At 42.2% G+C, this 23,847-nt stretch overlaps 1 protein-coding gene across 3 annotated transcripts in view; it reads right to left on the reverse strand.

Moving 5' to 3' along the window:
* Positions 1–23,847, reverse strand: part of COG7 (component of oligomeric golgi complex 7) — an 88,825-nt gene that overhangs the window by 40,742 nt on the left and 24,236 nt on the right. For all 3 annotated transcript variants that reach the window (XM_060031894.1, XM_060031893.1, XM_060031895.1), the window contains 4 exons: positions 13,959–14,157; positions 7,691–7,818; positions 6,604–6,758; positions 1,197–1,313 (listed from right to left, as the gene is read on the reverse strand). In XM_060031894.1, the coding sequence (XP_059887877.1) occupies positions 1,197–1,313; positions 6,604–6,758; positions 7,691–7,818; positions 13,959–14,157 (599 nt within the window). The remainder of the gene's footprint in view (positions 1–1,196; positions 1,314–6,603; positions 6,759–7,690; positions 7,819–13,958; positions 14,158–23,847) is intronic.

A 23,847-nucleotide genomic window follows, 5' to 3' on the forward strand; every position in this document is an offset into this window, starting at 1 on the left:
TGCGCATAATATTTTCTGGTGTACCAAGCTGCCACAGCTGATAAGGGATATTGGCATCTAGAACATTAAATTTCATCAAAAAAAAAAGTTCAGATCAGAGGCCATGAGGAGACACTCCAAATGGTCCTGGGAGGCCCCGGGTTTACCCTGATTAAAGACAGCTTTTGGAGGGTCTGGATCTGCACTGAGACCCACATGTGCCATGGGCACTCTGCACATACCACCTAGGCCGGGGGTCAGGCAAGAAATGTAAGTGGGGGGAGAGCAGCTTGCCTTTTCAGAACGTATGTCTGCAAAGAATGGTTGTAAGGAAAAGAAATTTCTAGATCGCTTTTTATCTCAGGCTGATAGTACAGTTGTTAGACCTCATAGGAGTGGGAGAACCACAGCACAACAGAGAACATACACCCTAGTCAACCGAGGCTTCGGGTCACAGCCTTGGGACGATGCAGGCCCAGTGCTTCCAGAGCTTCCGTCTTTTGTGTTTTTTTTGGGCCGCCCCGAGCAGCTTTCAGAATCTTAGTGCCCCGCCCAGGGATCAAACCTGTGCCCCCTGCAGTGGAAGCACGGAGTCCTAACCACTGGACTGCCAGGGCATTCCCTCAGGCTGGACACATCAAGGGCCAAACTCCTCAGGCCACTGCCAATCACACTCCCACCAGACCTCAGGGCTTAGGGCAACATGGTGTCTACCTAGTGGCCCACAGGTCACACAGGCTACGCCAGAATCTGTCTGTCAACAACGACTTGGGAGGGTCACCTCAAGGCCTTTCACGGAACTCTTACACGGCTCTTTGCAGGCCAAATAGCATTGACTTACCATTTAGTTCTGTGGCACAGATCCAGAAACAGGATCTAATCAGCTGTGCATTTTCTAAAATAAAAGCTCTAACTTATTTTATGTTTGTAGAAACTATAGGCTAAGGGGAAAAAAAAAATCTCAAACCAAACATAAGAAAACTTAAGTCACCAAAGGAGATGAGTTCATAAAGAACTTTTAAAAATATTTTAAGAGCAAGAGGGGTCTTTTTGGTGTTTGTTTGGTTTGCCTTGTTTTTTTTGTTTATTGGCTTGTTTTCAGAGTCTAGAGTATTTGCTTTAAAAAAGGGGGGGGCAGTGAAAGAGAAAAAAGAACGCCTTACACACACATTTATCATTTTTATATACTATATTATGCATGTTTACCCCCACTTTACCTAATGGAATTCTGAAAAGCCGCCCAATCTTCTTGAAAAAGGGAGTTGAGAGGAATATCATCCAGCCTATACTTCTTTCGTATTGAGTAGAGAGTACTGGTGAAATCAGACACATACCTATGGGGACAGAAAAAAATGACAGTGGTATCATCATAAACTCCTCAGACCTAGAGACACCTGGAATTACACAGCTTGGGACAAACTGCTAATGACCTTGAGAGCACCTTCAGAGGCTATCCTACCAAGGGTTGTCACTACTTATAAAGCTCTGACCACAAAAAGGTCTCCTCTATGTGGCAAGACTGTCTTTCTCACCTGGCAGAGCGGCTTTAAGAGATGCTCAAGATGAGGGGGGAAGGGGATGGCCACTAAGACCAAGACTCTGACCAACCAGGTGAGAGATGATGCTGGTTACTTACTCCCTCATCCTAACAGGGGCATTTCTTTGGAAGCTGATTCAAAGAACTGTTTTAAAACGTCATGGTCCCACTATAATACCCAACTGTCACCTAGGATACCATAAGGCAGTTCACTGATATCCAGGGTACTTCTATACCACTCAAATCCTTGAATTTAGATTAAACAGCCAAGCTCCATGGCAGGCAAGAGCCCGACTTTAATGGTACAGGAGCATGAAACTGGATTCAAAACTGAAAACCCTCCCTCCTCACAGACTGCTGTCTGCTCCCACCTATACCACATACTTTCCTTCATAGCACTTAACACAAGTATAATTAAATAGCTTATTTAATGTATGTGTTTAATGTTTATTGCTGTCATCAGACTAGAAGCTCTGGGAGAATAGGGACTATCCATTTGTAGGTCATAATCGTATCCCCAGGAATTAACACAGACCTGGGCATAAAGGAAACATCCAGAAATAGGTCCTGAGTCAATGACAGACCTGCACTGCAAGTACCTAGCTGTCTTTGGGCCTCAGTTTCCTCATCTTTAAAATGGACTTAATGATGACTTCTGTACTGCCCCACAGAGTTGTCATGATGATAAAATAAAATGAAATGAATGAAATAGTAGGCACAAAAGCTCCCTGAAAAGTATAAAATGAAAGCTGATGTGCAGTGGTATCGTTTTTATGTATAGTACTCCTTGGGCAGCCATGAGGGACTGATTTCAGGATTGCCCCCCTCCTCCCCCAAAGATACAAAAATCCATGGATGCTCAAGTTTTTTATATAGGCATAGTATTTGCATAGAACCTAGGCACATTTTCCCGTATACTTTAATAGATCATCTCTAGATTACTTACAATACCTAACACAACATAAATGTTATGTAAATAATTGTAAATACAATGTAAATGCTACATAAAGAGTTGCCAGCATGCAGCAAATTCACGTTTTGCTTTTTGGTACTTTCTGGAAATTTTTTTTCTGAATATTTTTGATCCACAGTTGGTTGAACCCGCAGATAAGGAACGCTGGATACACAGGGCCAGCTGTATAGTTCTTGGAACATGAACACATAAGTCCTTGGGAGGGTGTGGTAAGGAGGACAGGGGTGGATGGTCATGTGCTCTGGAAGCCAATAGGCTCCCTAAAACCCACGACACCTGCATACATCACAAGAAGTCTCGCCTCTCTCCCTTCCCAAACCACGAGCTCTAGTGAGGACAGTGGGCTGTGATGACCCAGGGCACGGCTCTGAAGAGTAAGTCTGTGTGGTGGAGAGAAAGGCCGCTCAGAGAAGCAAGTGGAAGGAACTGCTGCAGACCACTCCAGTGAGGGACAAACGCCACTGCTGCTCCCTTCACACAGGGCCGAAAAGCTACAAAACCAAAATGCCACAGACAGCACCTTCCCTTTGCACCCAGAGAGGTGACAGCTTTCCTTGGGGAGGGGGAGGGCCCTCAGGACACACTGACAGGGAGCTGTTGAAGAACGTTTTAATTGTGCTTTAGCTGAAGGACGTTAAACAAGAAGAACACTCCGTCCAACAAGACATGAGCTCCACAGAACCTCCCGACAGAGTCCCCGGAACAGTGAGCAGCCGCTGAGCACTGAGGCGGGGCCGGGGGGAGACAGGGGGTGACTGTTTAGCCATAGCGGGGCTCGCACGTGATGTGTGTATCACGTCACATTTTTATGGCATTGGTACCAAAACCTTCTGATTCTCTCACAATACACGTTTCCAAGTGTCTCTACCATGTAAGAGCTGCTGCATTAGGTGCTTTAATTATATGCTTTCACTCAATATTCACAACCACCATGGAAAGGAGATATTATCACCATCAGTTTACCCAAATAAAAGATACCAAGACTCAGAAAGGCACACTAACCCACCCAAGGTCCCCACTAGTAAGTGCCTGAGACAGGATCTGAGCCCAGGTGGCTACAACTCCAGGGCCCAGGCTCCCGTCATAGCTGTAACACCCCTCACCCTGCAACACCCCATCAGCAGCTATATTCTACAGCTTCAGCAGAGTGCAAGTTAGGCCAATCTCCTCCTGCTCTGCCTGCGTCCTCCATCCTCCCTATCCCTGCCTTCCTGTACACCATCCCCACACCCTCCCCACTCCTGAACAAGGTCCCACTTGAACCCTGGGCAAGTTAGCATCATCCTCATTTCCCTAATTTTATAAACATCAGCTGTCTTGGTAGCTTCAAAACCTTCCCTTCTAGAGCAGGTGACCTGTTTTCATCATACGTCCTTTTGTACATTTTGAATTTTTAATATGGATTTGTATTACTTTTTTTTTTTTTTTTTTTTTTTTTGCGGTATGCGGGCCTCTCACTGTTGTGGCCTCTCCCGTTGCGGAGCACAGGCCCCGGACGCGCAGGCCCAGCCGCCATGGCTCACGGGTCCAGCCGCTCCGCAGCATGAGGGATCTTCCCGGACCGGGGCACGAACCCGTGTCCCCTGCATCGGCAGGTGGACTCCCAACCACTGCGCCACCAGGGAAGCCCCTGTATTACTTTTTAAAATGAAGTAATTGAAGTAACCAACAGAAGAACTAAAAGTGAAAATATCACCAACAAGAGGAGGAGGAGAGGGGATAAGAGACAGCACCAGCCTCAAGGAGGCTCAGTTCCTCACCTTTCAGAGTTGCGTCAAGACATAATAGTTAAAGGTAATAAACAAAAAAATCTTTAAGGTCTGGAGAGAAGAATGAGAAGACTCAAAGCAAAATGTTTAAAACTTGTGACTCCTGAGGACTGCCTAAGGATGCGCAGGAAAGAAGGAAGACTTTCACCTTTTTACACCTTTTCATATTTAAATATATATGTATTTCTAGAAGCATTACTTTTTAAATTTTATAATAAAATTTTTAGATCTCAAAAAAAATTATTTTATCCACAAGATCCCAGCTGGTGGCAGAGAGAGAAAGAGATAAATTTTATTTCATTAAACTTGTTGCTGATGGGCTTCCCTGGTGCACAGTGGTTGAGAGTCCGCCTGCCGATGCAGGGGACACGGGTTCGTGCCCCAGTCCGGGGGGGATCCCACATGCCGCGGAGTGGCTGGGCCCGTGAGCCATGGCCGCTGAGCCTGTGCGTCCGGAGCCTGTGCTCTGCCACGGGAGAGGCCACAACAGTGAGAGGCCCGCGTACTGGAAAGAAAAAAAAAAACTTTTTGCTGATGTTTCTCTTCCTGAGGGACATGTCTGGGCTCACCTGGCTCCCCCTGTCTTATGCAGGGGACATGATCTCGCAGCCCTCAGTGCCTTCCTGTGAGCCACCCTGGAAGGTGCAGACTGCCCATGGCAGTGACCAACAGTACTGGGTCCAAGGACCCTCAGAGCTCACAGGGGCATGCTCAGCATTTCTGGAATGACAAGAGCTCCCTAAACTTACAGCAGCAAAAGAGCATTCAGTTCAGTATGAGGAATTTCTTGAGACTCGTGGCAACTTCACTCTAGAACAAGATTTCTTGGAGAGCCTAAGAATGTATTTGTCTATAAGCTAGAGACTAAAGCATCTAACCTCCTGAGGGCCCTTACATCTCAATTACACAGGTCAGAGAATCCAGCCTTATATTGATTTCTTTTTCTTTTTTCTAAGTAAACTTAACTTTGGTTTCCCCTTCTTTCTTTCTTTCAACAGCTCTATTGCGATTTAATTCACATACCACACAATTCAAAGGTTTTTAGGGTAGTCACAAAAACCAGTTGTGCAACCATCACCACAATCAACTTAGGAACAATTTTCATCATCCCGAAAAGAAACCCCATAACTTTTAGCAGTCATCCCTCATCTCCTCCAAATACTCCCCTCTCTCCAGCCCTAGGCAGCCACTCATCTATTTTCTGTCTCTACAGATTTGCCTGTTCTGGACATTTCATATAGATGGAATCATATAACGTGTGGTCTTTTGTAACTGGCTTCTTTCACTTAGCATGATTTTATATATTTTTTATTTTATATTTTTAATTACATTTTAAATATAAATTAATTTATATTTTTAATTTTTTAAAAAATCAGAAAATAACAAATAAAGCTAAATCCCCTATGACCACCACCTTAGTCCCTCCCCATCTCCCCAAAGACAACCAGTGTTTTGAGTTTGTTGCCTAACCTTCCACATCAGGGCTCAGCAAACTTTTTCTGTTAAGGTCCAGGTATTTTAGGCTTTGAGAGTCACAAGGTCTCTGTCCTAACTACTCAACTCTAACTTTATAGTGAGGATTTACAGGCCATAGTTAAGTGAATGGGCATGGTGGCGTTCCAATATAGCTTTTACAAAAACTTGTACAAAAACAGACTTGGCTCATGAGCTAGAGTTTGCTGACCTCTATGCTATAGGAATATATAATGCATTTTAAAGTGACAAAAAAAGATCTAGAACAGGAATTGGCACTCCTGGTTTTCTGTAAATAAAGTTTTAGTGGAACAGAGCCACATCCACTCATGTATGTGTTGTCTCTGGATGCTTTTCTACTACTAGGGCAGTGCACTACAAAAGTCTCTGTTGGCTGTAAGGCCCTCAAAGCCTAAAATACATACCATCCGGCCCTTGGCAGAAAAAATTTGCCGAACCCTGCTACAGAAAATATACTCTATTTTTTGTATATTCTTTTCACACACTGTATGAGACTCTATATAGTATTCTGCAACCTTTTATTCACTCAGCAGTATGTTTTGAGATCTATCCATGTTGTTATGTGTAGATCTAATTAACACCTTAACTGCCACATAGGGAACTCCCCTCATATGAATATACCGTATCTTATTTGGCCATTTCCAAATGGATGGACATTCACATTGCTTCAGATGCTCCACCATTACAAATGTGCCACAGTGTTCTTAACGTCCTTAAGAACACCCCCTTGGGCTCAGGTGCAAGTGCCTCTCCCGGGTTCATGGCAGGAATACAGGGCACACACATTTTTAATTGGGAGAGACATCATTCTCCAATCAGGCTGGCCCTGACCCCACTCCCCCCAGCCTTACTTGGCAAAGAGGGATTTCAGGGCTGTCAGCAGGCCACAGGTCCCCAGGCCGTTCGTAAATGTGATGCATCTGTCAATGGCTGCAGAAGCAAGGCCAAAGAGCTTGTTCACAGAGTGGCTCAGCTCCTGCACACAATCAATGACTTCCCCACGCTCCTGGTCAGCAAACAGAGATAAAAAAAGCTGCCTCAGACTGAAGAACAAACGAATAGACAACATGAAGATGGGGAGAGCTCCAAACCTCCTCATTCATGGTAAATCACTTAATAGGTGCAACAGAAATGCAGTCCCAAACTGTGACAGCTCTTTAAGAGCCCGACCTAGGGAAGAACAGTCTAAGTGGTCAGTGAGATCACAGAAATAAACTCCTGGCTAAAAAGCATGATCAAATCCTTATATTCATCTTTACATTTTTCATCTCTTTCCTCTTTTTCTGTCATTTAAGATGGCATCTCTCCCTCTGGCTCTCAAGCTAGGATTTGAATTCTCCATACCACACGCTCCAAAAGAATGCAGTGAAAGGAAAATGCTTCCTTCAGAGGCAAGAACATAACTGAGCGGAACAGACTTTCTAGGTACGTCCTTAGAAAACGGAAAAGCAGCGGGAGGTGGCAGGTTTTAACTACTGTAAGATCTATTCTTAAATGTCAACTCACATCATGCTAGGCAACCTTAACATTTACAATGGAAATTCCCCTCTGGTGCCCACCTGGTGAACCTGGCCCTAGAGTACTGTCCACGAATACTCAGCTCCTGTGTCCATTTGCATATGCTGCCTTAAACAAAAGATTGTGTGATAATGACTGAATCAGGGGGATAATCAACTTACTCTCAAGAAGATTTAAGCCTCTAAGTTTTGCTAGAGGATTTTAAATAAAAAACTGGTAGCATATCTGTGGTCTCATTTTACATTTGGATTACAAGAGCCCAGGAAGCACTGAGAGCCCAGTGTTTGCACACCAGTTCCCACTCTTTGCATTCCTAATGCCACCTCACACCTTCTCTGACGCATCCCACCCACCCCCAACCCTAGGAGTCTGGCAAATAGAATGATTCCCGAATGGCCACTGCCGGTATTATGCCATTACCAGAGGCACCGCGCTGATCTGGAGGAGGAGGTTCTTCTCTTCCATGTCACCGTACTTCAGCTGGTAGGGTCTGTACGGACCATACACAGCATCCACCAGCTCCACGACTTTCACCAGGGTTTGCTCATCTTCAGGGAATCAGAAATTAAATGCAATAATGAACAAAGAATTGGAAATCAATTGCTGAAAAACAACAGGTGCAAGGACCTCCACTGGAACTTTTCCTATTTCATCTTAGGGATGACTACTTTCTGTTCATCTGCTTTTACCATTCATGGAAGCTGAAGCAATCATGTCAGTAAATCTTCTGATACATTTGAGCTTTGTGCATTATGTGCCTAAGGCACTATTAAAGATACCAATCCCCTTAATCCTACAACCCGTCATAGTCAAGAACCTCTTCAAATGATAACCCTCCTCAGGGTCAAGTTCAAGAACTGCTACAGAGAAAAGGCTCTGCAGAAAGAACATTTTCCATCTGGAGCCCATACACTAGGCATTCCCAAAATTCCTATATTCAACTACATAAAAATTTTAATGTGCATATTCTATGGCACAGCAATTCAACTTCTAAGAATTATCTCTTCAGTTGGAATCCAAAATCTTTTCCATAGCCTACAAAGTTCTGCATCGTTTGACCTCAGGGGGTGAAAGGGGGTGGTAGTTAAGGGTGAAGGCTCTTCTATTGAAGCTCTACTGCTTCCTAGTTAGGTGACTCTGTGCATATGACTTAACTTTTCAATGTCTGTTTCCTCAACTATAAAATGAAATTAATAATGGCATCAATTTTATAAGGCTTAACTGGAGATTATATAAAATAGTATGTGTCGGGCTTCCCTGGTGGCGCAGTGGTTGAGAGTCCGCCTGCCGATGCAGAGGACACGGGTTCGTGCCCCGGTCCGGGAAGATCCCACATGCCACGGAGCGCCTGGGACCGTGAGCCATGACCGCTGAGCCTGGGCGTCCGGAGCCTGTGCTCCGCAACGCGAGAGGCCACAACAGTGAGAGGTCCGCGTACCGCAAAAAAAAAACAAAAAAAACCAAAATAGTATGTGTCTAGCATGTATAAGCACTTAATAAAGGCCAGCTACTTTTATGTTTACTTCTATAGACTCAGCCTCCTTCACAATTCCCCTAGCCTCTAGCCTTCCCTCAGCTCCTCAGAAGCTCCCCTCTGGCCACCTGCCACTACTTCTGTCTGAAACGACCTTGTTCTTCCCTATCCCTCTTCATCTGGTTAATGCCTATTCTTCCTTCAGTACTCACTAAACTCAAGTCTGCTAATCTCAATCATCTTTATTTGCTTAAAACCATTTTGCTTTTCTCCTAGAACCATTTTGCTATTCTTCAAAGTACTCATCTCACTTTGTAATTATACACTCATTAGTGGATTATTTGGTTATTTCCCACTGGAACATACATTGTATGAGAGCAGGGACTGTGTCTGGTTTTGCTTAGCATAGCATCCTCAGCATCCAGCACTCTAGAACTAGTCCATTTGTAGTTGAATAAATAAACTAAATACATTTTGACCTATCCATAATAGGGTCATGAAAAATAACTGTATGTGTATATAACACACACACACACCACATGCACACACACACACACACACACACACACACGCACTGCTGATGAGAACCAGAATTTTCACTGTAGGAGAAAAGAGATGCAACTGAGAACAGCAAGAGGTAAAAATCTATTGGTGTTGCATTTGATTTGGAAGTATCAGTGTAAACTGGTAATTTTAAAAACTATGCATTTCCTAGTTCTGTCCACAAAGGGCATAGGAAGTAATAATAGTCCAGCAACAATAAGCATCCCTGGTGCCAGATCTTGGTTTCTAAATACCATTTCCCATTAGAAGAAACCAAGCTCCTCGAGAATATGGCTGATTCCCGGTCTGAGGCAGAGAAAGTACAAAGTGTTCCTGGAACAGTGTGTGCCAAAAAACAATAAAGCACTCACAGGCTGATAGGGACGCGTCAAAATGATACGGGAGCCAGCCTGAAGGGGCAACCACTGACCAAATCTGAAATAATTCGAGCATCAAAATGAATAATGAAAATAATGGATCATAATACAATGAATAAAAAAAGAATCCAATGAGTTCATAGTGATATCAAAGAGAAAGAAAAAGCTCCTCTTCACAAAAGTATGCCGGCAAGGGACTTCTCTGGTAGCGCAGTGGTTAAGAATCTGCCTGCCAATGTAGGGGACACAGGTTCGAGCCCTGGTCTGGGAAGATCCCACATGCAGTGGAGCAACTGTGCACCACAACTACTGAGTCCATGTGCCACAACTACTGAAGCCTGCACTCCTAGAGCCCGTGCTCCGCAACAAGAGAAGCCACTGCAATGAGAAGCCCACACACCATAACGAAGAGTAGCCTCCGCTCACCGCAACTAGAAAAAGCCCGTGAGCAGCAACGAAGACCCAACGTAGCCAAAAATAAATAAATAAATATTTTTTTAAAAAAGAATGCCAGCTAATACATGTAAAAGGAATGAGAGAATTAGAATATTACCATTTTATAATCAGCAATGCAAAAGTTTATTCAGACAAGGATTACCAATGGATGCTAAAGTCACTAGGTAAATATTTCTTAAGTAACAGTATATTCCTATGGGCTCAAAATGTCACGCCACAGATACTTATTAATTATAAAGAGGAAAAGGTAACTTTACAATGGAGTCATCTGGCAGGTACAACTACCAAGTGATTAACCCATCACCAATAATTGGACATTATGTGTCTCCTGATGTGATGCCATAGGAAGTACACATCATCACCAATGTAGTATTCTTACTAAAAATGTTTAATCTAAATGTAATCACAAGGAAACAATTAGATAATTACAGAATATGGAACATTCTACAGGAAAACTACCCTGTATTCTTCAAAGACGTCAATGTCATGAAAGACAAAAGATGAGATGACTCTTTTAGATTAAAAGAGATTAAAGAGACAGGACAACCAAAGACAATGCATGTACACTGACTGGATTTTAATGCGAGGTAGGGAAACAGCTATAAAGACTTCTGTGGAACTGGGAAAACTTGTGTTTTGGATGACGATATTGAATCAATATAAAATGGGGGGTGATAATGATAATAAAATATTCTATTAAAAACATTTAAGTACCCACACACTCATATACAAAATTTCCATGTGTATATAATCCAAAATACTGTTTCTGGACAGTTGGTTGAGCACGATCATTTTCCTTCCTTGTATTTTCTGGTTTTTTCTATACTGAATACATATTGCTTATTAACTATAAAGTCAACAAATTATTTAACTTTTTGACTTTCTATTGCATAACCTTTTACATATTTTGAATTATACTATGTACATTATTAATTATTAAAATGGAAAAGTGTTAAAGGCAAACCAGAAAGTTAGAAAATACATCTGCAACATACTTGATAAGAAAAAAAAATCCTTACTATATAAGGATATTTAGGGAATATACACCAAATTTTTAACAGTGGTTATTTCTAGCAAGCGGGATTATAGGAGACTTTCATTTTGTGTTACAGATAGCTATATCATGAATTTTTATAACAATACTTTGTTGCTTTTTATAATATATTTAATAATATACTGCTTTAAATAAATTGCTCTTATAAATTAACCAGAAATAGATTAAACCCTCAAACAGAAAAAGAAGCAAAAGAATAAGAAATTCAAGAAAAAAATATAACTTTTTATAATATAATTTTCAAACTGGCTAGTAATCAAAGACATGAAAATTAAAATAATATATCATTAACTGTCTAAGAACCTGGCAAGGGAAAAAAAAGATAGAGCCTAGTGCTGGTGAGGGCATGTGGGAATCAGCAGCCTCATTTACTACTGATGGACGTGAAAACAGGTAGAAACTTTCTAAAGAGAAAAATGTGACAAACATCTTTAAATTTTTCATTTATTAGCAATTGTAATTCTCAAACTTATCCCAAGGAATAATCAGAGCTGGACTCCAAAATTAATATGTAAGATTGTTAATAATAGTTTTATTTATAACAGCAGATTTAAAAATTAAAGTAAGCCATAGTTATCAAGTGGTCATTAAAAACCATGTTTTAGGAAAATATTGAATGACATAAAAAATGCTCATTATATTAATTTGAGCAAAAAAGAGAATATAAGATCATATAAACTAATATTTTGGGACTTCCCTGGTGGTGCAGTGGTTAAGAATCTGCCTGCCAATGTAGGGAACAAAGGTTCAATCCCTGGTCCAGGAAGATCCCACATGCCGCAGAACAACTAAGTCCATGCTCCACAACTACTGAACCTGAGCTCTAGAGCCCGCGAGCCACAACTACTGAAGCTCGCGTGCCTAGAGCCCGTGCTATGCAACAAGAGAAGCCACTGCAATGAGAAGCTCATACACCGCAACTAAGGGTAGCCCCTGCTAGCCACAACTAGAGAAAGCCCGTGCGTAGCAATGAAGACCCAATGCCGCCAAAACTAAATAAATAAAATTTTTTAAGCTAATATTTTAAAATATGTATGTGCATATATATTTATATATGCATATACTTATATATGCATATATTTTATATTTATTTATGAAAATGTATAATTATATTTGAATTACTGGGAGGAAATAAAATGTTCCCATGGCCTTCTCTGAGTCATGAGATTATGGATCATTTTTACTCTTTTATTTTTATTTTTGTGTGTTTCCAAAGTATTTTTAAATTTAAAAATGCGTATACTTTTTAGGGCTTCCCTGGTGGCGCAGTGGTTGAGAATCGTCTGCCTGCCGATGCAGGGGACACGGGTTCGTGCCCCGGTCCGGGAAGATCCCACATGCCGTGGAGCGGCTGGGCCCGTGAGCCATGGCCACTGACCCTGCGCATCCGGAGCCTCTGTTCCGCAATGGGAGAGGCCACAACAGTGAGAGGCCCGTGTACCGCAAAAAAAAAAAAAAAAAAAAATACGTATACTTTTTTGAAAACCTCAGTAGGAATCATTAAAAATCTAAACTTCCATGGCTGACTAACAAAGCATTTTCATGATTCTTCAGAGGGTGGTTCTCTCTTCTTCAATAATGTCCATCACCAGTGGGAGAAAAGCAATCTGCTCCTTGCCCTGCCTTCATTCCACTCTGCTCCACAGGACGCTCAGCCTACATACTCTTCAGCCACTAGGACCACAGCATCCAGGTCCCTTGAAAGCCACATCCACCATGCCTCTCCCACAACCAGGGCCTGACCAGTGAGTGTGCCAAAAACACCGATGAGTCATCAGGAACTCGAACAATAAACACACTCCCAGGAATGTACGAGGTAATTACACACAAGGGTAATTAAAGAGAATAACTATTAAATAAACCAAGTCAGTGGCACACAGCAGCCAAACGGCAGAAGCAGGCCTTCCTGAAGCGATTTCCTGATTTGACGGCATTCGTGATGAAGTCTGTATGACTGAAAAGTTTATGATGCTTTTAACCTAGATGGGAAACAGCTGGGGAAATGCAACACACCAGGCATTGTTTGCCTAAATGGGAAGAAGGAGTGCTTTGCTCTCAGATGGCAGCTGGGGAAAGCCCAGTTTCCTTATAGCCACCCTTAGTCCTAATGCAGCAACCCTGCCCTTAAAAACTTGCTGTTGTCCTATCAAAAAGCTCCTCTAATCCATTTGTTCTCTTAAACTTACTTTTAAGGTTGACTTACCCAAGGTTCTGTGATGCCTTGAAAGGAAGAGGACACTACCCTCCCAAGTGTAACTCACTGCCAACTCGTTGCCACTAATGTCTACCTGCCTCTTGCATTCTAAGCCCCTGCAGAAGTGTCTATCACTTCCCCAGAGTGTGTAAAAGCACCTAGGCAGCACTGGAGCTAGGCAACAATTATTTCCATAATGGCAATGTTTTCATGGAAAAGGTTTTCATATCTGTTGAGAAGGAAAACACTGATCCCTTGCATTTCTGTAAAATCAGTCACCAGAAAAGGCAAACAAACCCAGGCCCCAGAAGCTTCAAAAAGAGCGAGTAAAAGCAAGCCCGCGAGGGCTTCCCTGGTGGCGCAGTGGTTGAGAGTCCGCCTGCCGATGCAGGGGACACGGGTTCGTGCCACGGTCCAGGAAGATCCCACATGCTGCGGAGCGGCTGGGCCCGTGAGTCATGGCCGCTGAGCCTGCGCGTCCGGAGCCTGTGCTCCGCAACGGGATAGGCCACAACAGTGAGAGGCCCGCGTACCGCAAAAAAAGAAAAAAAAAAGAAAAAAGTCCGCGAGCTGGGAGGAAGGATGTTTACCTGCATGGGGAAGCAGGGCCATCTCCAATCCCTTGGCAAAGTGGGCGGTGGCGTCGTAGAAGTCCAGCAGCTTGACGAGCTCCAGCTCGGGCCCTGCCCTCTCCACACTGGAGCTGAGGCAGATGGGCAGAGAGGGCACCAGGGCCCCCAGGGTCTGAATCAGCAGCACAGTCACCACCTCGTAGGGGTTCCTGAAAACCTGCAGAGGAAGAGAGGTATCTGTGTTAGCACACTGGAGCAGACCTTCTAAAGAAGCAGACTCCTGGACTGCTCAAAGGAATCCTTCCAAGCCGGAAAGCGGTCTAGTCAAGAGCCCCAAGCTTTCCTCAGCACCCATGTGAACGTGCTCAGAAAGCCAAGTAAACTAGCAAGACTTGCATCCTGTCCAGGACAATTGGCTACTTTCTGTCTATTGCTGGCCCCGCCCTCCGCTCACCTGCTGTGTGGCCCGGTTTCTAACAGGCCGTGGACCCTGGGGTTGGGGACCCCTGTATTAAGTACAGATTCACTTAGTCAAATGTGAAACAAGATATAAGACTGTTCTTATGCAACACTAAGGCCAAAATAAGTGTAAGTTTAGAAATTATAAAATCAATCAATTCACATTTTTATTAGAAAATATCTTGAAATGAAGGAAAATGGAAACCAAAACTTATGGATACAGCAAAAGCAGTGCAAAGGGGAAAATTTATAGCTGTAAATGCACACATTAAAAAAGCAGAAATATCTCAAATCAATAACCTAACTGTACACATTTAGGAATTAGAAAAAGAAGAAACTAAACCCAAAGCTAGTAGAAGAAAGGATATAATAAAGATTAGAGCAGAGGTAAATGAAACAGAGAACAGAAAATCAATAAAGAAAATCAACAAAATCAGAAGTTAGTTCTTTTAAAAGATTAACAAAATGGCAAACCTTTTACCTAGACTGACCAAAAAAAAAAAGATTAGATTCACATTACTAAGATCAGGTATGAAGGTGGGGACATTTACTACCAATTTTATAGAAATAAAAGGGATTATAAGAGAATACTATGAACAGCTGTATGCTAACAAACTAGATAACCTAGATGAAATGGACAAAAAATTCCTACAAATATTATTTACGAAAAGTGACTTCAGAAAATCTGAATAGACCTATAACTAGTAAGGAGACTGAATCAGTAATCAAAAACCTCCCAATAAAGAAAAAACGAGAACCAGATGGCTTCACTGGTAAATTCTACCAAACATTAAAAGAATTAATACCAATCCTTCTCAAACTCTTCCCAAAAAATTGGAGAGGAGGGAGCATGTTATATTCTGAATTGTGTCTCCCCAAAATTCATATATTGAAGTCCAAATCCCCCAGTACCTCAGAATGTGACTATATTTGGATGGAAGGCCTTTAAAGAGGCAATTAAGATAAAATGAGGTCATCTGGGTGGGCCCTAATCCAATCTGACCAGTGTCCTTATACAAGAGGAGATTAGGACACAGGCACACATAAAGGAAAGACACAGGGAAAAGACTACCATCTGCAAGCCAAGGAAAGAAGCGTCAGAAGAAATCAACCCGGCCAACACCTTGACCTTGGGCTTCTAGCCTCCAGAACGAATTTCTATTCTTTAAACCACCTATTACATGGTACTTTGTTATCGCAGCCCTAGCAAATTAATATAGAACACTTCCTAATTCATTCTATGAGGGCATCATTAACCTGATAAAAAAGCCAGGCAAATACTAAAAGAAAAGAACAGAAAATTATAGAACAATATCTCTTATAAATACACGTACAAAAATACTCAACAAAATACTAGTAAACTGAATTTAGCAGCATATTAAAAGGATTATACACCATGACTGAGACTGATCTCCAGAATGAATGGTTCAACATATCAAATTAGTCAATGTAATATACTATATTAACAGAATGAAGGGGGGAAAAGCGCATTAATCTCAATTAATGCAGAAAAAGCATCTGACAAAATTCAACACCCTTTCATAATTGGAAAAAAAAAAACACTCAATAAACTAAGAATAGAAAGGAACCTCCTCAACATGATAAAGGCCATATCAGAAAAACCCATGGCTAACATCATATTCAATGGTGAAACACTGAAAGCTTTTCCCCTAAGACCAGGAACAAGACAAGGGTGCCTGCTTTTGCCACTTTATTCAACATAATACTGGAAGTTCTAGCCAGAAGAATTGGACAAGAAAAAGTAATAAAAGGCATCTATATTGGAAAGGAAACAGTAACATCTCTTTTCACAAATGATGTAATCTTATATGTAGAAAATCCTAACAAATTGAAAAAAGAAAAGTTAGCAGTAATAAACAAATTCAGCAAAGTTGGAAGATGGAAAATCAACAAACAAAAATCACTCACATTCAAGGACTTCCCTGGTGACGCAGTGGTTAAGACTCTGCGCTCCCAATGCAGAGGGCCTGGCTTTGACCCCTGGTCAGGGAACTAGATCCCACATGCATGCTGCAACTAAGAGTTTGCATGCCACAACTAAGGAGCCCACAAGCCACAACTAAGGAGCCCACCTGCCACAACTAAAAGACCCAGTGCAACCAAATAAATAATTTTTTTTAAATCACTTGCATTTCTATACTAGCAATTCTATTCTAACGATCTGAAAAGGAAATTAAGAAAATTATTCCATTTACAATAGCATCAAAAAGAATAAAGTATTTAGAAATAAATGTAACGAAGGAACTAAACGACTTGTACACTGAAAATGACAAAACACTGCTGAGAGAAATTAAAGAATACATACAAAAAATGGAAAGACTTCCCATGTTCATGTACTGGAAGACTTAATATTGTTAACACGATAAGACTACCCAAAGCCATCTACATATTCAATGCAATCTCCATCAAAATCCCAAAGGTGTTTTCTGGAGAAACAGGAAAACCCACCCTAAAATTCATATGGAATTTGAGGGAACCCCAAATAGCAAAAACAATATTGAAAAAGAGGATCATTGGCTATCTCACACTTCCTAATTTCAAAACTTACTACAGGGCTTCCCTGGTGGCACAGTGGTTGAGAGTCCGCCTGCCAATGCAGGGGACACGGGTTTGTGCCCTGGTCCAGGAAGATCCCACATGCTGCAGAGCGGCTAGGCCCGTGAGCCATGGCCACTGAGCCTGCACGTCCAGAGCCTGTGCTGCACAATGGGAGAGGCCACAAGAGTGAGAGGCCCGCGTATCGCAAAAAAGAAACTTACTATAAAGCTATAATAGTCAAAACAGTGTGGTACTTGCATAAGGATAGACATATAGCCCAATGGAATAGAGAGCCCAGAAACACACATACATGGTCAAATGATTTTCAACATGAGTGCCAAAATCATTCAATGGGAAAAGGACACTCTTTTCAACAAATGGTGCTCAGAAAACTGGATACTATGTGCAAAAAAAAAAAAAAAAAAAGTTGGATCCTTACCTGATACCATATACAAAAATTAACTCAAAATTAATTAGACCTAAATGTTAAGAGTAAACTATAGGGCTTCCCTGGTGGCGCAGTGGTTAAGAATCTGCCTGCCAATGAAGGGGATGCTGGTTCGAGCCCCAGTATGGGAAGATCCCACATGCCACGGAGCAACTAAGCCCGAGAGCCACAACTACTGGGCCTGCACTCCAGAGCCCACGACCCACAACTACTGAAGCCCATGTGCCACAACTACTGAAGCCCGCACGCCTAGAGCCCATGCTCTGCAACAAGAGAAACCACCGTGGTGAGAAGCCTGCACACTGCAACGAAAAGTAGCCCCCGCTCACTGTGCGCAGCAATGAAGACCCAAGGCAGCCAAAAATAAATTAATTATTATTATTTTTTTTTTGCGGTACGCAGGCCTCTCACTGTTGTGGCCTTTCCCGTTGTGGAGCACAGGCTCCGGACACGCAGGTTCAGTGGCCATGGCTCACGGGCCTAGCCGCTCCGTGGCATGTGTGATCTTCCCGGACTGGGGCACAAACCCGTGTCCCCTGCATCGGCAGGTGGACTCTCAACCATTGTGCCACCAGGGAAGCCCTAAATTAATTTTTTTTTTAAAAAAGAGTAACCTATAAAATTCTTAGGAGAAAACATACAGCAAAATCCTCATGACCTTGGATTTAGCAACAGTTGGCCCTCCATATCTACACGTTCTGCATCCACAGATTCAACCAACCTCAGATCAAAAATATTCAGGAAAAAAAAACAAACGTCCAGTAAGTTCCAAAAGGCAAAACTTGAATTTGCTGCATACCAGCAACTATTTACATAGCCTTTACATTGTATTAGGTATTATAAGTAATCTAGAGATGATTTAAAGTATATAGGAGTACATGCATAGGTTATATGCAAATACTACACCATTTTATATAAGGGACTTGAGCATCCATGGATCTTGGTATGGGGAGGGGGGTGGGTTCCTGGATCAATTCCCTGAGGATACCAAGAGATGACTATAGTTTCTTAAGTATGATACCAAAAGCATAGGCAATAAAAGAAAAAACAGATAAACTGAACTATATCAAAATTAAAAATCTGTTAAAGCACGTTACAAATAGAGTGAAAAGACAACCAATGGAATGGGAGAAAATATTTGCAAATCATGTAACTGATAAGGGATTAATATCCAGAATATATAAAGAACTCCTACAACTCAACAACATAAAACCAAACACTACAATTCAAAAATGGGCAAAAAACTGTAATAGACATTTCTCCAAAGACGATAATACAAATGGCTGATGAGCATGTGAAAAGATGTTCAACATCATTAGTCATTAGGGAAATACAAATCAAAACCTCCATGAGATACCATTTCACACACACTAGAATGGCTATTTATCAAAAAAATGGAAATTAACAAGTGTTGACAAGGATGTAGAGAAATTGGAATTCTTATATGCATTGCTGATGGGAATGTAAAATGGTGCAGCTGCTATAGAAAACAGTCTGGCAGTTTCTCAAAATGTTAAACATACGATTATGATATGATCCAGCAATTCCACTTGTAGGTATACACCCAAAAGAACTGAAAACAGGGACCCAAAGAGATATTTGTACACTTTCAGAGCAGCATTACTCACAATAGCAAAAGGTGGAAGCAATTCAAGTGTTTATCAACAAATGAATGGATAGACAAAATGTAGTAAATACATACAACAGATTATTCAGCCATAAAAAAGTAATGAAAATTCTGATACATGCTACAACATGGATGATCCCTGAAACCATTATGCTAAGTGAAATCAGCCAAACACATAAGGACAAATATCATATGGCCCTACTTATAAGAGGTATCTAGAATAGGAAAATTTATAGACACAGTAAAGGTTAAGGTTACTAGGGGATGGAAGAGGGCGAAGTGGGGAGTTATTACTTAATCAGTACACAGTTTCTGTTTAGGGTGATGAAAAAGTTCTGGAAATAGATAGCACGATAGTTAATCAACACTGTGAATGTACTTAATGCCACTTGATTGTACACTTAAAATGGCTAAAATGGTAAATTTTATGTATATTTTACCACACATAAAAAATTAACTATCAAACCAATAAAATTCAAAATAATAGGACAGATGAAGATGTTTACTGCAGCTAAACTGCCTTTTTCATCAATAATTTGATCTGCCTGCTACAGCACAGGTTTTTTTTGAGTTCAGCCTGCCTATGCTTCTCTGTGGTATGTGAGGAGAATTTTTACACTGCTTCTATCTCTACTCAAACTACAAACTACTAAGAAAACATCAAGTTGGCAACGGCATTAAACAGCACTCACTTGGCACCAGCACTTACATTATCTAAGCATTAAGTTTGTCTCTTTCTGTTTTCACTGGCCCCCAATAGAACAGGGGTACCAATGGGACTATCAACAGAAAAGCACCCACTGAAATTACATGGCAGCAGTTGGTTATAAGGTGGTCACATACATGACCCAAAATATGCTTATATTTTTTCTTAGATTATTACCAAAATAGAAAACAAAATTTTTAAATTCTCATAGAGAATTCACAAAACTTCAACAAACACCTGTTTAGTTTAATAAACATCACTGCTGGGGTCTGAGAGAAAGAAATAGAGGAAATGCAAATCTAACCCAACAAATACCGAAATGACCCATTTATATCCTGAGCAACAGCTTCTAGCCATCTACTGGATGTCACCATTAAGCTGAGCCACTCTCACTTGGAATTTAAAAGTGTCCTGAGGGCTTCCCTGGTGGCGTAGTGGTTGAGAGTCCGCCTGCCGATGCAGGGGACACGGGTTCGTGCCCCGGTCCGGGAAGATCCCACATGCCGCGGAGCGGCTAGGCCCGTGGGCCATAGCCGCTGAGCCTGCGAGTCTGGAGCCTGTGCTCCGCAACAGGAGAGGCCACAACAGTGAGAGGCCCGCGTACCGCAAAAAAAAAAAAAAGTGTCCTGAATTGGAATTCATTATTTTCCCACTGACCTCCCCAGGTCTGTTTCTATCAACTTCCTTATTTCTGTCAGTAGCATCACCATTCAACCAGAATAAAAATCTCCCTTTTCACTTTCCTTTCTTTCAGTCCCTTTATCAGTTACCAGGTCCTAGCAACTGTTCATTTATTAACTGGGTATCTTTTGCTACATTACCATTACCATCCTAGACCAAACATAGCTTCCTACCTGTCTTCAGTCTTTCTTCATCAATTCACCCTATTTACCACCGCCAAATTCATTATTTTGAAATGTTATTTAGAATTTTTCTTACACTTTAAATGTTTAAATACTACAAGATTCAACAATCAACATTTTGCCACAACTGCTTTATTCCTATTTCTCTCTAAGCCATTGGAAAGATAATCACAGATATCACGACACGTCACCCCTAAATACCTCAGCGTTTATCTCTTAAGAATAAGGCCATCCTCCTATATTACAACACTGCAGATAATCAAATGTAACCTTGATGTAATACTTTTACCTGCCACAGTCCATGTTCAAATTTCCCCAATTGTTCTTTCAATGTCCTTGATAGTTTTTTTTTGTCATCATGCAGAATCCAATCCAGGATCATGAAATTACATTTAGTTGTCTTTTTTTTTTTTTTTTTGTCTCCTTTAATCTAAACAATTTCCTGACTTTTTTTCTTTCATGACACTGACATTTTTGAAGAGTCTAGGACAGTTTTTTTTTTTTTGCGGTACGCGGGCCTCTCACTGTTGTGGCCTCTCCCGTTGCGGATCACAGGCTCCAGACACGCAGGCTCAGTGGCCATGGCTCACGGGCCCAGCCGCTCCGCGGCATGTGGGATCTTCCCGGATCGGGGCATGAACCCGTGTCCCCTGCATCGGCAGGCAGACTCCCAACCACTGCGCCACCAGGGAAGCCCTAGGACAGTTGTTTTGAAAAATGGTCTTTGATTTGGATTTGTCTGCATGTTTCCTCATGGTAAGACTTTTTGGCAGAGAAACTACATAGGTGATATTCTGACACCAAAAGCATTCTTAAAACAGTAACATCATCATTCACTCTATTGCTCCAGAGGCTCACTATCTTCTAGAGAAAGCCAAACTTCTGTCTAGCATTCAATGTTCCCACTCCCTCCACACAAAGCTGCACCAATACAAACCCTCCTCTGTCTCCATCCAGTGTATTCCCCCCACAATCCCCCAAACATAAGAGAACCATAGAGACCTTTACATATCACCCAGGCCAATGTCCTGATTTGACAAAAGAAACATTTTACTACAAGAAAGGATGGGACCAAAGGAGAAAATGAAAACTATTCTTATCTAGAAAGAGAAATCCTGACTCCTCTCCTTGAACTGTGAGAAAGGACTAGGCAATGAGTACCTACTTCACTCTTAGCTCCTATTTAAGTGACCTGAGGCTGGGGTGCTGGGTGGAGGGGGGAGAATTAGACTAAACGACTCTGTACCCAAGCGTTCTAATTGGTTGGTCAGCTGAAACTATGTTTATAGCTGATAGTTCCAGCTGACCAACCAACAGGTCCCCTATGCTCAAAGGTGTCCCCTTTCCTTCAAAGCGATCTGGCAAAAGAGATGCTCTGGCCATTTGCCAAACAAGAACCAAAAGTTCAAAGACTGTAAGACCAAACTTAACAACTAGGGCCATAGAATTAACCCAAACAGCACATGCAAAAACAATCTGACCTTACCCTACACTACACACAAAAAATAATTCAAGATGGGCCATAGAACTAAATGTAAAAGCTCAACAAGCTCCTATAAGAAAACACAGAAGAGCTTTGCAACTTGGGGAATGGTGATGGTTTCTGAGGACAAAGAAAGCAATAACCATAAAAGAAATGATAAAATCAAGTTCATCAAAATCAACACTTCTGCTCAAGCCACAGACTGGAAGGAAATATCTACAAAATATATCTGATAAAGAACTTATACCTAGAATACGTAAAGAACTTCTATAACTCAATAATAGAAAGGCAAATTACCCAATTTTTTTAAATGGGTAGAAGACCAGAACAGATACTTCACAAAGGAAGATATACAAATGGCCAATAAGCATGAGAAAAGGTGTTCAACATCCTTAGTCATCAGGGAATTGCAAATTAAAACCACTGAAAGAGGGGGCTTCCCTGGTGGCGCAGTGGTTGAGAGTCCGCCTGCCGATGTAGGGGACATGGGTTCGTGCCCTGGTCCGGGAAGATCCCACATGCCGCAGAGCAGGTGGGCCCGTGAGCCATGGCCGCTGAGCCTGCGTGTCCAGAGCCTGTGCTCCGCAACGGGAGAGGCCACAACAGTGAGAGGCCCGCATACCGCAAAAAAAAAAAAAAAAAAAAAAACACAGAAAGATACTACAACACACCCACCAGAATGACTAAGATTAAAAAGACAACATCTAGGGACTTCCCTGGTGGTGCAGTGGTTAAGAATCTGCTTGCCAATGCAGGGGCACAGGTTCGAGCCCTGGTCCGGGAAGATCCCACATGCCACGGAGCAACTAAGCCCATGCACCACAACTACTGAGCCTGCGCTCTAGAGCCCGTGAGCCACAACTACTGAGCCTGAGTGCCACAACTACTGAAACCCATGCACCTAGAGCCCGTGCTGTGCAACAAGAGAAGCCACTGCAACGAGAAGCCCGCACACCACAACAAAGAGTAGCCTCCGCTCACTGCAACTAGAGAAAGCCCGCACACAGCAACAAAGACCCAACATGACCAAAAATAATAAATAAATAAAATAAATTTTAAAAAAAAGAATCTGCCTGCCAATGCAGGGGACATGGGTTCAAGCCCTGGTCCAGGAAGATTCCCACAGGTCGTGGAGCAACTAAGCCCGTGTGCCACGACTACTGAGCCCACGTGCTGCAACTACTGAAGCCTGCACGCCTACAGCCCATGCTCTGCAACAAGAGAAGCCACCACAGTGAGAAGCCCATACACCACAACGAAGAGCAGCCCCCATTCACTGCAATTAGAGAAAGCCCAAGTGCAGCAACGAAGACCCAACGCAGCCAAAAATAAATAAATAAATAAATTTACAAAAAAAAAAAAAGACAACACCTGACGTGTAGCAATCAGAACTCTCACATGCTTGTGTTCTGGGAATGTAAAAAGCATACTCATTTTGAAAAAGTGCTGATTTCTTTATTTCTTTATTTTTGGCTGCGTTGGGTCTTCGTTGCTGTGTGCATGCTTTCTCTAGTTGCTTCGAGCAGGGGCTACTCTTTGTTGCAGTGCGCGGGCTTCTCATTGTGGTGTCTTCTCTTGTTGCGGAGCACAGGCTCTAGGCGCGCGGGCTTCAGTAGTTGCAGCACGTGGGCTCAGTAGCTGTGGCTCACAGGCTCTAGAGCGCAGGCTCAGTAGTTGTGGCACACAGGCTTAGTTGCTCCGTGGCATGTGGGATCTTCCCGGACCAGGGCTCAAACCTGTGTCCCCTGCATTGGCAGGTGGA

This window comes from Delphinus delphis, chromosome 15 (genome assembly GCF_949987515.2).
Source record: "Delphinus delphis chromosome 15, mDelDel1.2, whole genome shotgun sequence".
NCBI lineage: Eukaryota > Metazoa > Chordata > Mammalia > Artiodactyla > Delphinidae > Delphinus > Delphinus delphis.